At 38.6% G+C, this 13,877-nt stretch overlaps 1 protein-coding gene across 1 annotated transcript in view; it reads right to left on the bottom strand.

The window, feature by feature from the left end:
* Positions 1-13,877, bottom strand: part of RNF213 (ring finger protein 213) — a 115,439-nt gene that overhangs the window by 52,479 nt on the left and 49,083 nt on the right. The window contains exons 24-30 of the mRNA XM_070937687.1: positions 11,956-13,093; positions 10,291-10,484; positions 10,003-10,155; positions 5,957-9,538; positions 4,151-4,287; positions 2,918-3,016; positions 2,490-2,608 (exon numbers count right to left, since the gene is read on the bottom strand). Coding sequence (XP_070793788.1) covers positions 2,490-2,608; positions 2,918-3,016; positions 4,151-4,287; positions 5,957-9,538; positions 10,003-10,155; positions 10,291-10,484; positions 11,956-13,093 — 5,422 coding nt within the window. The remainder of the gene's footprint in view (positions 1-2,489; positions 2,609-2,917; positions 3,017-4,150; positions 4,288-5,956; positions 9,539-10,002; positions 10,156-10,290; positions 10,485-11,955; positions 13,094-13,877) is intronic.

Raw genomic sequence — 13,877 nt, 5'->3', positions numbered from 1 at the left:
ATAACTGTTGCAGCATCCTCATGGTCATGTGATTTACATTTGGACGCTTGGCAACTGGCATGTATTTATGATGGTTGCAATGTCCCGGAGTCATGTGATCATTTTTGCTATGTTTTGACAAGCAAAGTCAATGGGGAAGCCAGATTCACTTAACAACCATATCACTAATTTAACAACTGCAGTCATTCACTTAACAAATGTGGCAAGGAAAGTTGTAAAATGGAGATAACTCACTTAACAAATTTTTCACTTAGCAACATAAATTCTGGATTCAATTGTGGTTGTAAATCGAGGACTACCTGTATACAGTTGCATTTCTATTAAGAAAAAAAATTGGAAAAATAGATTTTGCATTTATAGCAGTATGAAGTAGAAGAACTCTCCAAAATTAAGATATGCTTTATGCAGAGAGTCAGTTTGGCCCAGTGGTTAAGACACGCGGCTAAAAAGTGAGAAACCGTGAATTCTAGTCCCGCTTTTAGGCATGAAAGGCAGTTGGGTGACTTTGGGTCAGTCACTCTCTCTCAGCCCAACTCACCTCACAGGGTTGTTGGTTGTGGGCAAAATAGGAAGAAGGTGTGTTGGATATGTTCACTGCCTTAAGTTATTTGTACAAATAATAAAGGGGGGTGTATAAATAAATAGAAATATTCCAATAATATTTGCCCATGTCAAAGTATTTAACTTCAACAAAATCCTGATATTTCTTAAGGTATGATCTTTATCTTAAAATACAACCTAAAGAACAAAGGGCAAAAAAACCTAAGGATGTGATGGACGTAAGAATAGAAAGATATGAGTGAATTTTTGGTGTAAATATAGCCATATATATGGATATGGATGTGTGTATGTGTGTGTGTGTGTGTGTATACTGTATATATACATACACACACACACACACACATATGTATGTATGTATGTATGTATGTATTTATGTATGTATTAACACTTCCCTTTTTTTGTATATTATTTCCTTTGACTTTTTTGATGACCCTTTGGTCATTAAAAATTGATTTAAATTGGTTTTCCTTTAAGCCTTCTTTTACTTGTTTCTTGCATTTTGCATAAACTCATTTATCCCAAAAGGGAATAGGATACCATCTGAGCTCCATACCAGGGGTGAAATGCACCTGGTTCAGACCGGATTACCCGATCCGGTAGCGATGGCAGTGGGTGGTTCGGAGAACTGGTAGCAAAAATCCCTGTGCCCCCCCCCCACCATGCTCAACTGAGCCGCACGATCATCAGAGGCCTTTTTTTTTACTTTTAAAAGCATTTTTTTCTACAACCTCTTCCGCCGAAAAAATGCTTTTAAAAGTAAAATAAATGCCTCTGATGATCGCGCAGCTCAGCTGGGATCGTCAGAGGCTTTTCAAAGCATCTTTTTCTGCAACCTCTTCAGCTGAAGAGATAGTAAAAAAAATACTTTGAAAAGCCTCTGCCAATCCCAGCTGTGTTGCCTCATCGGCAGAGGCTTTTCAAAGCATTTTTTTCTGCAACCTCTTCGGCCAAAGAGGTGGTAAAAAAAATGCTTTCAAAAGCCTCTGCCAATCCCAGCTGAGTTGCCTGATCGGCAGAGGCTTTTCAAAGCATTTTTTTTGCAACCTCTTCAGCCAAAGAGGTTGTAGAAAAAATGCTTTGAAAAGTTTTTAAAAAAAAAGTTGGCCATGCCCACCCAGTCACATTACCCACCACCACCAAGCCACGCCCACAGAACCAGTAGTAACAAACTTTACATTTCACCCCTGCTCCATACCTTAATTTTTTATTGGACTGTGGTCCAATAATGGCAAAGGATTTTTTTTCTTTTTCTTTGTACTTCAAGAGACTCGGAAGTGGAAGGGTAACGTTAACTGCATTAAACCTATTTAACAACATATAGTTTTCATATTTCCTAACTAAATACGGCAAGAAATCACATCACTGATTTTCAACAATTTTTGTCACCAAAGTTTTGTGATCTCTTCAGAGGGTACACTGTGGACCACAAAAAGAGGTTTGGGGTCCAAATGCAACCTATAAACTGAGGGTCCCATCCTGATTTATGATATGGTATTACCCTGGCTTTATTTCAGAGCTACCTTGACACTGAACACAATCAGTACTGTAATAAGTAATAGAAGCAGCACAAGAATCTCTATGTAATAAATAAATAATATGTACAAATGAAACAAGCTTCATACCTTGATGCATTTACAGAGCTGCTCAAAATATTTTTCTAACAGATGTGAAAAATAAATTAGCTGTATTTATGAATGATACACAAGAGAATTTGCAAAGTTTTCCTTGCACAGAAATGACATAATACGTGTTTCATCTTATTTGTAGCCTTGTATTAGAAGCACATCTCTTTCTACACTGCAGTAATCTGTAAATCGCATTGCTAGGACCATTTGTGAGAGGAAGCAGGAAGCAAACCTGATGCCATAGCAGCCCCTTTAAACAGACTTCCAGTCTCGTTATGCATTCTTGCACACAGGCCAACCTACCTCCGTGAAATCCTATGTAGCAACTTCCTCCTTCAATTCGTGACAGCTTAGTGATGAAAATTATAAACACCCTGGCTTGGTTTTCCTGTATTTTGTTGACTTCATTAACAGCTGAATACCTGTAAGAGAAGAAAAACAAATGTCACTCTTTTGTGAAATTAAAGCATTCGCCTGCCCAACAACTCCTGTTATTTCAGCACAGATAAATTTATTCCCCCACCTCATTCTGATATATGGTACTAAAATGATGCCTAGATCCACATGGTTCTCTGAGAAATTAAAATATTGGTCTGGAGTATTTATCAGACTATGTAAAAATCTATGAACTTGGATGGCTTATAAATATGGTTGAACACATTACACCAACTATTAATTTATTATATGATTGGTATTGCTTATCTAATAGTCCTATCTAACATGCGACTTACCTGGCTGAGGCAATGAGCTGGGCACTGAGAGATCCATTTTCAAAGTCAGTCTGAATAATGAGGATTTTACTCCCATCTGTCCTCACAGCAAAAAAATTTCTGAGAAAATACAGAAATGTTTAAATGGGCTTTACTTTGTTGCGGAAAGAATGGGTCATTCCCATCCAGACCTTTATTTAAAACAATGTCACCTCTCCAAACACCCCAGCAGTTTGAACAGTAACATATCTTCATTGCGATCCTCCAATTTATGTTTTTCAATTCAATTGCAAAACTCCTCTATCTGAGGGAGGGGGGGAGAGAAATTGTCCCCCTCAGAACGGGCTCGCAATTTGGGTGTCCTCCTAGACTCACAGCTAAGATTAGAGCAACATCTGTCAGCTGTGGCTAGGGGGACCTTTGCACAGGTTCGCCTGGTGCACCAATTGCGACCCTACTTGGATCAGGAGGCTCTCCTCAGTCACTCATGCCCTTGTCACCTCATGGTTAGATTATTGCAACGCGTTCTACATGGGGTTACCCTTGAAAGGTGTTCGGAGACTACAGTTGGTCCAGAACTCAGCCGCACAAGCTGTCGTGGGTGCACCTAGGTACACCCACATTACACCAATTCTCCGCGAGCTGCACTGGCTTCCTATTGGTCTCCAGTCACAATTCAAGGTGTTGGTTATTACCTTTAAAGCCCTACATGGCTCAGGGACAAGTTATTTTCGAGACTGCCTTCTATAGCAGAGTTGGTCTCCTCCGGGTCCCATCAGCTAAACAATGCCGGCTGGTGGGCCCGCGTGGGAGGGCCTTCTCTGTGGCTGCCCCAGCTCTCTGGAACCAGTTACCTCCTAGAGATCCAGACCATCCCCACCCTATTGGCCTTCCGAAAAGTGGTGAAGACCTGGCTTTTCCGGCAGGCCTGGGGCCGTTGATCTCGCTGTTGCGATCTGACGAGATCCGGCCATGAATGGTGTGAATGGGTTTTAATTGTTTTTAATGTCTTAATTTTTAATGTTTTTATATATGGTTTTTAAATGCATTGTAAGCCGCCTTGAGTCTTCAGAGAAAGGTGGCATGCAAGTTGAACAAATAATAATAATAATAAAAAAATAATATCGTATGAAATTTATTCTATTAATTGTTTATTTCATTACAAGCACTTTTATGTCACTTAAAAAAAAAGAAATATAAAGGAACATACAAATCTGCATTATTCTGTAACCATTGTGGATGAGGAAAACTCACCGAATATCCTTCAAAAATGAGTACTCTGTGTCAAATTGTTGTAAGAACAAAACTTTCAGGCTGTCTGAATTATGCTGCAATTCTGCCTCCAAAATCTCTGTGTCTGCTGCAGTCAGGAGTCTGGAGAAGGTCGTCATCTGTAACAATTAAGACAGCAGGTTTTTCTGTCAAATATTAACAAAGTTTTCCACAGGATGGTCATGCAATCCCTTGTTTTTTATTATCCAAGTGGAAATATTTTTCCCTTCCTTTCCCCCACACATATAGGTAACTCTTGTTTAGCAATCACAATTTGGAACAGCAACTTAGTCATTAAGCACTTGCTAAGTGAAACCTTGACTGTGCTTATGAACTTATTTCAGCTTTCATTTGCTTTACACACCTATGAAAATCATAAACGTGAATATTCTTCATTGCCATCATAATGCAAATGACCATTAAATGAGGCAGTCATTAAACAATGGCTACCCGTATAGGTTTTGGGACTTGGCATAAAATCAGGAGGGAACTAATTGATGCTATCAATTAGCTGGTTACAAAAAGATCAGGTAATTTCTAATCATTTTAGATTAGAAATTTTATTTATTAATAACATTTTCTTTATTATCAGCAAGTTCCTTTGTTCCATATCATAAATATCTCCTGCATGTATTTTTCATTTCAAAACTTTTAGTATTCAGGGTAAATCCAAACCACATAATCTCACAGCAGACATCAAAATTTCTTGAAAATAACAATTCACTAATAATAATAATAAGAAGAAGAAGAAACCATAGCAAGCTTTGGGTACAGGTAGTCCTAAAATTACAACTGTAATGGAGCCTGCCCATCATGATAAGAAGAAATTTCCTGACAGTTAGAACAATTAATCAGTGGAACAACTTGCCTCCAGAAGTTGTGAATGCTCCAACACTGGAAATTTTTAAGAAGAGATTGGACAACTATTTGTCTGAAATGGTATAGGGTTTCCTGCCTGAGGAGGGGGTTAGAATAGAAAACCTCCAAAGTCCCTTTTAACTCTTCTATTCTAATTCTAATTCTATTCCTATTGATAATCGTAACAAATTCTATGATACTTTTTGAGGCAGTCTTTAAGAGAATCTGTGGTTAAGTGAATGCAATAGTCATTAATCAAATCAATGATTTCCTATGGGTACTGTTTTTCTGAAAAATGCCGGATTTTGGTAATGTTATTAAAACATGTGGCCACGTTTTAATAAAATGTGGCCACATGACCATGGAATGCTGCAACTATCTGTAAATAATTCTGTGTTTCCGAGCATCCAAAGTTCTGTCATGTATGGGGGCAGGGGGAAGACCATTGGAAGTTTAAATCCAGGTCATAAGTAGCCCCTCACTTAAGCACACAAGTTTGAGGCTTTCTACATTAATATTATTGGAATAGTTCTGTGATTACATCAGAACAAGCTGTTTTCTACAATCTATTAAGCAACAAAGTTTGCTTTGTAAGTATAGATGATCATATTAATGATCATCTCAACAGCCTGGACTTGGTAAAAACTATTATTTTTCCCCATGTTAATGTTATTTTTATCCATCCAAAAGTGTCTCAAAGTAGACCTAAATCTTAAAAACTGTTTCTATCCATGATTCCCAAAACAAAATATAAAGTAACCAGCCCTAACTCTTACGGATAATAGAAATGTATTCTAATTTGGAACATTTTAAAATTGTCTTTAAAAGCAGCTCTTGCCACATATCAGAATTCACTATATTTATGAATATGAGAAAAAGAGGCATGGGGGGGGGGGAGGAAATAGGAAGAAAGATTTAATTGCAGTTTACCTCAATAAAAACCATATGGCCTCTGGAGTCTGACCGAAGGCATCTGTGCAAAAATTCGGCAAAGGAAGTATGCTGCTGTTGCTGAAAGTATATCTTAGCCAATTTATCTCTTAAAAAGTTCAGTTTAGAGTCACCAAGACGGACAACAGAATCTGGGGTGGCACAGTTCAAGAGGACCAATTCAGACTGCTCTTGCACTTTCTGCCTTAGCTGTGCAGGAGGAAGAGACTCTTTCAGGTTTTCTGTCACCTGCAGGACAACTGAAGCGCAAGAGTCTGAATGGTAGCCAATAAAAACATCAGAAGGTCTGTATGTTTGTTGACCCTTAAAATATTTCTCAGTTTTAACTGCTACAAAGTCATCCACCCATTTCTTCAAGTCTTCCACAATGGTCTTTTGCCACTTGTTCAGTACAGTATTAATATCCAGATAGTGTTTTTCGAGCCGGTTAATCAATGGAATGGGGAATTGTTTGTACACCACCTTTTTCTCCTCGATGACAATCAGTCGAAATTTGGGATGCACTCTGCATTTCACTCTATGGGTCCCCAAGCCCAAGTCAACGTATTTTTGACCAGCAAGTTGGACATAATACTGATTGAGGGCATCATAGAGGCTCTCGTAAAGGTTTTGTAGGTTGAGAAGAACCACCATCTTCCCAGTCTCCATGCAGATTTTGACTCGGTTTATGTTTCTGCAAATCTGAGTGTATTCTTGATCTTTGGGAAAGCTGGAACCAAAAATAATTTCTGGTTGAGCATCTCGAAAGAAACGCTGTTGGAGAATCTGAAGCGCTGCATAATTTTCTGTTAATACTAACAGATATCGGCATTCACCATCCTGGTAATCGCTATGAATGTTTTGCTCAACTAAATCAATTGTACTGATATCCTTATAATTTTCATCTCCTCCTTCTGGAATCTTAGACATAAAAGTATCCAAGACTTCAACACCTTCATTGCCACTGAAATTTCGGAGAACAACCTCTGCTATTTCATGGGGACCTGGTACGCTTTTAGAATTTTTGGTCAAAGCAAATAACATTTTTACAAGACTGTAATAGTCACGCAATCCAAAAAAATCCTTAATTTGTTTCTTACAAATTTCTTCATATGCATTCGCAAAGATAGGAAAGAAACGCTCAACTTTCTTTCGCACAAAAGCATCTGAAGAGCAAATACCTTTTGCGCTTTTTATGAGTTCATTTTTATTCAGGTCTCCACGCGATACAAAGATGCCTCGATTCATTTTAGCTGGATCTAGGGCCCAGTTAGATATCCCAACGAAGCCAACCTTTTTGTGAGGAAGTGGATCATCATCAATGCATCCATCTTCTAAGAGAGGGTGAAGGGTCTTCAGAGGCATTTTGGGAGAGTCTTCTGCCAATCCAATTTCATCTAATACAACCACAGAGATATATTCGCTGAGGTTTTTTCCTTCCTGGAAACGAGCACAATGCTTGAATGTATTTATGATCCCCTCAGGGGTTGAATGTGGGCTGCACTGAAAAGACACCAAATGGATCTGCTTAAGTTCCTTATAAAGGTCAGAATATGCTGCTTGACCCTGCATGGCATCAGCCACGATGGTCTTGGCAAGAGATTTTGAGCTGCCCGGCTTCCCAATAAGAAACAAAGGGATTTTAAGTTCAATGCAAATTACCATCATGAACACATTTTCCTTCAGAGCCATGTTTTTTGCTATTCTTTGCCTATGAGGCACACCGCTCAAAAAAAGATCCTGAATTAAGCTAATTTCTTCAAGAACTACTTTTTCATTATCATATGGTTTTGGCAATATTTCGCAGATAACACTCCAGTATGTCTCTTTCTGTTCCAGGGAAGCATGGTAGCAAACACCAACTGAAAGAATCAAAGACCACATTATTCTGTCTCTCTGGATTTCACTTTTAGGAGGATTACTTTCCAGAGACTTCTCCAGATGTTCAATAAGACGTTCACTGTGGCCGTGAAACCATTTGAAGACTTCCACACAACGCTCAACATCTCTAAGGCTGATAAAGCTGCATTCGTCTTTCCGCTGTCTCATGTAGGTCTGCGACTTAAAAAGCACCTCAGTAATCATTTGGATCTCGGTAGCAGACATTGTGATCGACTTGGCAAGTTTTTGCACAATCTGTTCTATGTAAAGTTTTTCAGTAATATTGTTCAATTGCCCAAAATCCCACACCAGAGGTATCATGCTTGGTGGGAGTGCATGGACACGGTAAACAAGCTGCCTAAGGGGGATGGAACCAAGCTTTTCGCTGGTGTCCTCTGCTTTGACACGATAACCCAGTCCAGCTGACTCCAAGCGCTGGATCATTTTTGGTGTGTGTTTGCGATAAGGATTGCATGCAGCTATGATCTGTAGACCTGAGTTGGGACGTAAAGGCTGTCCTTCTATTGTGTGGTCACATAACACTTCCTTGATGCTGCTGACAGCGTCTGTGGTGTTGGCTTCATCAAAAAATAAAATTGTGTCAAACTGATAATTCAATTTATTGTATTTTGCCTTATATTCAGCTTCCCTCACTTTAGCATAGATCACATCTGCTGTGGTACCTCCATGAACTTTGACAAGCGTCATATTATCAGCATCAGCACCACTCTTACGCAGTTCACACAGGTATTTTATAAGCCTGGTTTTTCCACAGCCGGTTTCTCCCATCAGGACAACAGGAATTCCACACCTAAATCTCATTTCAATGGCAAGCATTTTCAATATATTGTCTGTTGTAAGTTCGTAAGTTTCATCAGGATCGATTGGCCACTGGATCCCCAAGACCATGCAAAGTTTCTCAATTTTCTGAGCTCTGGTCAGTGCATCAAAATTAATATTGAATGGAACTTTCTGAAGAGCTAATCCCATGTACAATTGAACGGTCATGACATTTCTCTTGATAATATTGCCATTCAAAGGATTGATGGCATCAATGCTACCATTGTTATTGTGCTGGAGATGAAAGCCAATGAAAGTCATAGATATACCGTCCTCATTAAAGAATATGTATGGATGGGGTTCAGATTCCCACTTTTTCCGGAGCAGAAATGGAGCAAGAGCTTCCTCAGTAACCTCTTCAAAAACTTGCATTCCAGGGCTTTCATCAGAAATGTTAAGTGAAGGAGTTGCAAAATCCTTTGCCATTAAAATCATAAATTTGACCACAAAATTTTTAAAGCCCTGCAAAATGTCCTGGACAAAATCAGCATTACAGAAAACAGAGGTTTCACAATTTCTCAGCTGAAGGTTAAGAAACCATGCGAAGTTTCTAAGTTCCGACCAAGAAGGATCAATCACTCCACAGTACATCAAGAATAACTGTAGGCATTCTCCTGGAGTCCCTTCCACCGAACCTTTTCTGTACCGGAACACATCAAGATTTTCACGTCTGTTTTCTCTTATCAAATACTGGAATGGTCTCTGAAAAGCTTCACTGCAGAACATTCCTTGATCTACTCCAGGATCACTGCTGTCATGAAATAAATTATCCTGAATACTGTTGCCTAGTACTTCTTTAGGAGATCTGCAAGTTATTTGGGGGAATACATCAAGGAAACTGTAGTTCAACCCTGGAAATTTCTGAAAATAAACCAGAGGGAGAAAAGGAAGGAGTTATAATACAATCAAAAGGGTTTTTTTTTTTAATTTATTCTCTTATTTCACAAGCTCCACAGTTTTCCACAGGGTTTTAATTTTGTACTATGGAAAAGGGTTGTCATTACTGAAGAATTGTAATTACTACGAACAGAAATACTGCTTTGCTACAAGAGATTATGGAAAAAAATCTCTTTAAGGGTCCATGGAGGGGGGGAAAGTTTCAGTCCCTTCCAGAGTTTCACTTTAATCCCATGTAGGGAGATGTTTTTTCCCTCTGTCCCTTGTAGTTTTTTTTTTTCCTTAAGTCCCTCCATAGGCACAACTAAATCCCTATTTTTTACTTTGTCTTACAGAATCTTAGGATTCCACAGAAACCAGTTTTAAAGTTCTACTTTAAAATACTAAAAACACAACAAATATAGATTCCATGCCTCTGGTGTACTTACAGATCCTCTTTGGTTTTTTTGTAAGGGGGATGGTTGCAGAATTTCTGCAACATAGAGGTGGCACTGTTTCCGAAGCCAGATTTTCCCATCTGCATCTTCCAGATACCGTAAGATGAACAGCTTGAACAAAAATTCCGAAATTCCAGTCTGAACCTAGAAGGATACAGAAACATAAGGACCATACAAATAAACAGGGATGCTCCTCCTCTAAATATAAGCATATCTTCTCACAAAAAGATGTTTTGGAAAAAAAGAAAATTTCCTCAATCAAAACTGTGACATACTCACAGAAGAAGTAATATCAAAATGCACAATCATAGGTCGTTTCTGGTACTTTTGGTCCAGGAGTTGAAACAGAGAGTTCATGATTTTTCTTTCGTTCACATGGGGATCAATCAGCCGAATAGTTCTTAAATGAACTCTGTGTCCTTGCAATTGCGCTTCCATTTTCTGATGCATCCTCTTTATATAGAGAGATTTTCCTATAGTTTTTAACAAAAAAAACAGCATTTAAGATATTAGCAGGAAAAACAAAAATAAAATACCTAATTCATTTGGGACTGAGAACTCACATACTCTATACCAGGGGTTTCAAACTCAATTTAATTGAGGGCCGCATTATGGATGTGTTTGACCTTGGGGGGGGGGGGGTGTGGCCAGAGTAGGCGTGGTTCAAGTGCTCTGCCAGTGAAAATGGGCTCCCAAGCTGTTTCCAGCTGCAACGGCCTCCTACAACCCTCTGCCAGCAAAAACGGAGCCTGGGAGGGCCGCACGCAGCCCTTGCGAGTTCTGTTTTCAACTGTGATGGCCTCCACTTTTGATGGCAAAGGTACCGCAGTCCTGTCCTTTGCTGATTTCAGGGCGGCCCTGCAGGCCAAATCTAAGCAACCCGTGGGCCAGATCTGGCCCCCAGGCCTTGATTTTAAACACCCCCCGATCTATACAAATGCCTACCCTGTTTCCCCCAAAATAAGACATCCCCTGATAATAAGCCCAATTGGGCTTTTGAGCACACGGCAATAAAGACAAGCGCTTATTTCAGGGTTCAAAAAAATATAAGACACAGTAGCAACTAATATAAAAAATATAGGGAACACCAGTTAAAAATAAAGATCAAAAATAAACTGTGGTGGGGCAGTAAAATAGTGCTAAGGGGAATTGAACCTGGAGATTCTGATTTCTTTTCTGAGCTTTTTTTAAAGGAACAAGATGTTTCCTTTTTTTCCCCCTTTCTTTATTGTGAATAAAAGCACAGGCTTTTATTCTTTAAAAGGTATGTTTTAAAGGCTTTAAAAACATACGCTTGCAAAGAAAGTGCTTGCTCAATAGGCCAAAAAGTCCACAAACATTTACTTCCTCAACTTCTACTGCCCCGAGTCCTTTGGATTTGGGCAGCTGTAATAAATTCAGAGAAAGAAAGAAAGAAAGAAAGAAAGAAAGAAAGAAAGAAAGAAAGAAAGAAAGAAAGAAAGAAAAGAAAGAAAGAAAGAAAGAAAGAAAGAAAGAAAGAAGGAAGGAAGGAAGGAAGGAAGGAAGGAAGGAAGGAAGGAAGGAAGGAAGGAAGGAAGGAAGGAAGGAAGGAAGGAAGGAAGGAAAGAAAGATGGATAGATAGAGATATATAAATAAATAAATAATATAAATAATATGAATAAATTCTAATCTAAGTCACTTTTATGTAGTCCTCTTTTCCTCTAGTTCTCCAGTGTAGTGAGCAAGATTAGAACGTTACATGTTAATTAAAATGACAATTCCAATTAACTATAGCACCACTTAACCATAAACTGCTAGTACTGTACTATTAACATAGTAGTACATAATTTGAAACAGATTTCTTATAAAGAACCCTGATTAATATTAATTATTAACTATTACTCTAATATGGCTCATTCTTTGCTTGTTAAACTATGATTATATTTCCAAGATGGGAGATTGTTTGAACTTGGTTTTCTCACCCATTCCAGCTCTTTCAGAAGATACAATCCCAACACACATGTTATTCTTGAAGATGGAAGTTGATGGATTTCCAAGCTCCGTGGCTTTGTAATGCTTCCCAAGGTAACTTTGAATGTCTTTTAGGGGCCGAAGTGGGGTCATGTGAATGATGAAATTACTAAAAACAGATGGGATATAGCAGTGTTCTCTCTCACAGTTGCAGAATATCACTAAATGATAATCACTGCTATGTTTTAAATGAAGGTTTTGGTATAGTTCCTCTAACTTATAGCTAACATCGTAACTCAACTCATCTGCAAAGAGTAAGGTATAAATCTTCTTCTCTTTATTGTTTGGAGTAAGGCATCGCCTCATAAACAATTCCACTTGCTCATAGCTAGTTTGTGGTGTACACAATAGAACTTCATCGTAAGAGGGTAGCATCTCTTCTGGACTGTTCATGTAGATGGAAATTGTGGAAACCAAAATTTCAGAGCGAGGGCAGAGAATGAGGTTGGGCTGCCTAGTATGAAGACCTTGTGGTAATACTCGCACAACACTCCTTTTCTCCAAATTTGCCAAATTAGATAGGAATCTACCCAGAGTTTCAATATCAAAGCAGTCTGGAAGAAATAAGCCCATGTTCTCCATGTAGGACCCCCAGATTTCCTCCAGGTGTTCAGTCAACTCTCTTCTACTTGCCTGGAGTTCATATGTTACATCAAAACTATTTGGTATTTCAGATATCACTCGTTTGGAGACTTCTTCAATATCTTGTCTACTGCAGCTGTGTTTTATGAAGGACAGCATCATTAAGGCAGACTCACTGGGATTCTGTGAACCAAGCTCCTTGCATAAATATACAACCTGGTGAGCCATGTAATAATTCAAATAAAAATACTGGGATCGCTTCTCAGACATGAACTGATTCCACCTCTCCAGAAAACTCTCCATCTTCCTACACATGGCTGGCAGAATGTCTTCCACATTTCCACTTCCACAAAAGCCACGGATAGAATTTAAATTAAAGTTCATTTTAATGCAATACGGACTCTCAGGTGAGCAATATATGTTAGCAATCCAGTTTCGGAAAAGCATGTTTCCAGCAGAATAAAGGTTCATGAAGGACAATGCGAATCTCTGAACGCTAGAAAACACCTGAGCGAAGAATACATACAAAAACACAAGAGTTATATCGAATCCAAATAATTATTAAACAGCCTATACAATGTATGTATCCTGGCAAATGCCTAATGTAGCCTCAATCAACTTTTGATTATTTGGAATACAGATATGAAATCCATAGGCTTTTTCTGTGCAGCTCCCAAGTCCTGCCCATTCTATGCTCTAACCAATAAGCTCATAAATAAGCTATGGGGAACCATTAAAAGTATAATTTCTGCTATTGATGGGGGGGGGAGATATGTGAGTATAGAGCTGTGGAAATACGAGAGATCCAGGAAAGGGCCAGAAAAATAAGATATAGGCCCATGTCTGACTATGAGTGGGATCATTGTGATATTACAATACTGAATATTTGTAGTAGCAATAAAACAATTTTAGTATTGCTAGAAATGATTACAAATTGGGTGTCTATGTGCTTTACCATCCAAAAGTCTGATAAGAGATGTATGCATGTTAGCATGTTTGCATGTATGTATGTATGTATGGCAATAATCTTTAAACACATACAAAAGGTATCTATTTTAAATGCTAAACGCTAATCTAAAATCATCAATTCCTTTTAATCAGTATCAGGCTGTTAAGACTACAGGAGTTGCCTTTTTTGTTGTTGTTTCAAGGTGTGCCCTTATATTATCTGGTACAATGTCACAGACACATGACAATTCAAGAATAAAAATGGTTTACCGTATTTTTCGGTGTAAAAGACGCACTTTTTTACCCTTCAAAAGGGGGTGAAAATCTGGGTGCGTCTTATACG

This window comes from Pituophis catenifer, unplaced genomic scaffold, assembly GCF_029215685.1.
Source record: "Pituophis catenifer annectens isolate HBS135680 unplaced genomic scaffold, rPitCat1.0.hap2 SCAF_2, whole genome shotgun sequence".
NCBI classification, from domain to species: domain Eukaryota; kingdom Metazoa; phylum Chordata; class Lepidosauria; order Squamata; family Colubridae; genus Pituophis; species Pituophis catenifer.
This window is presented reverse-complemented; position numbering and strand designations above follow the sequence as displayed.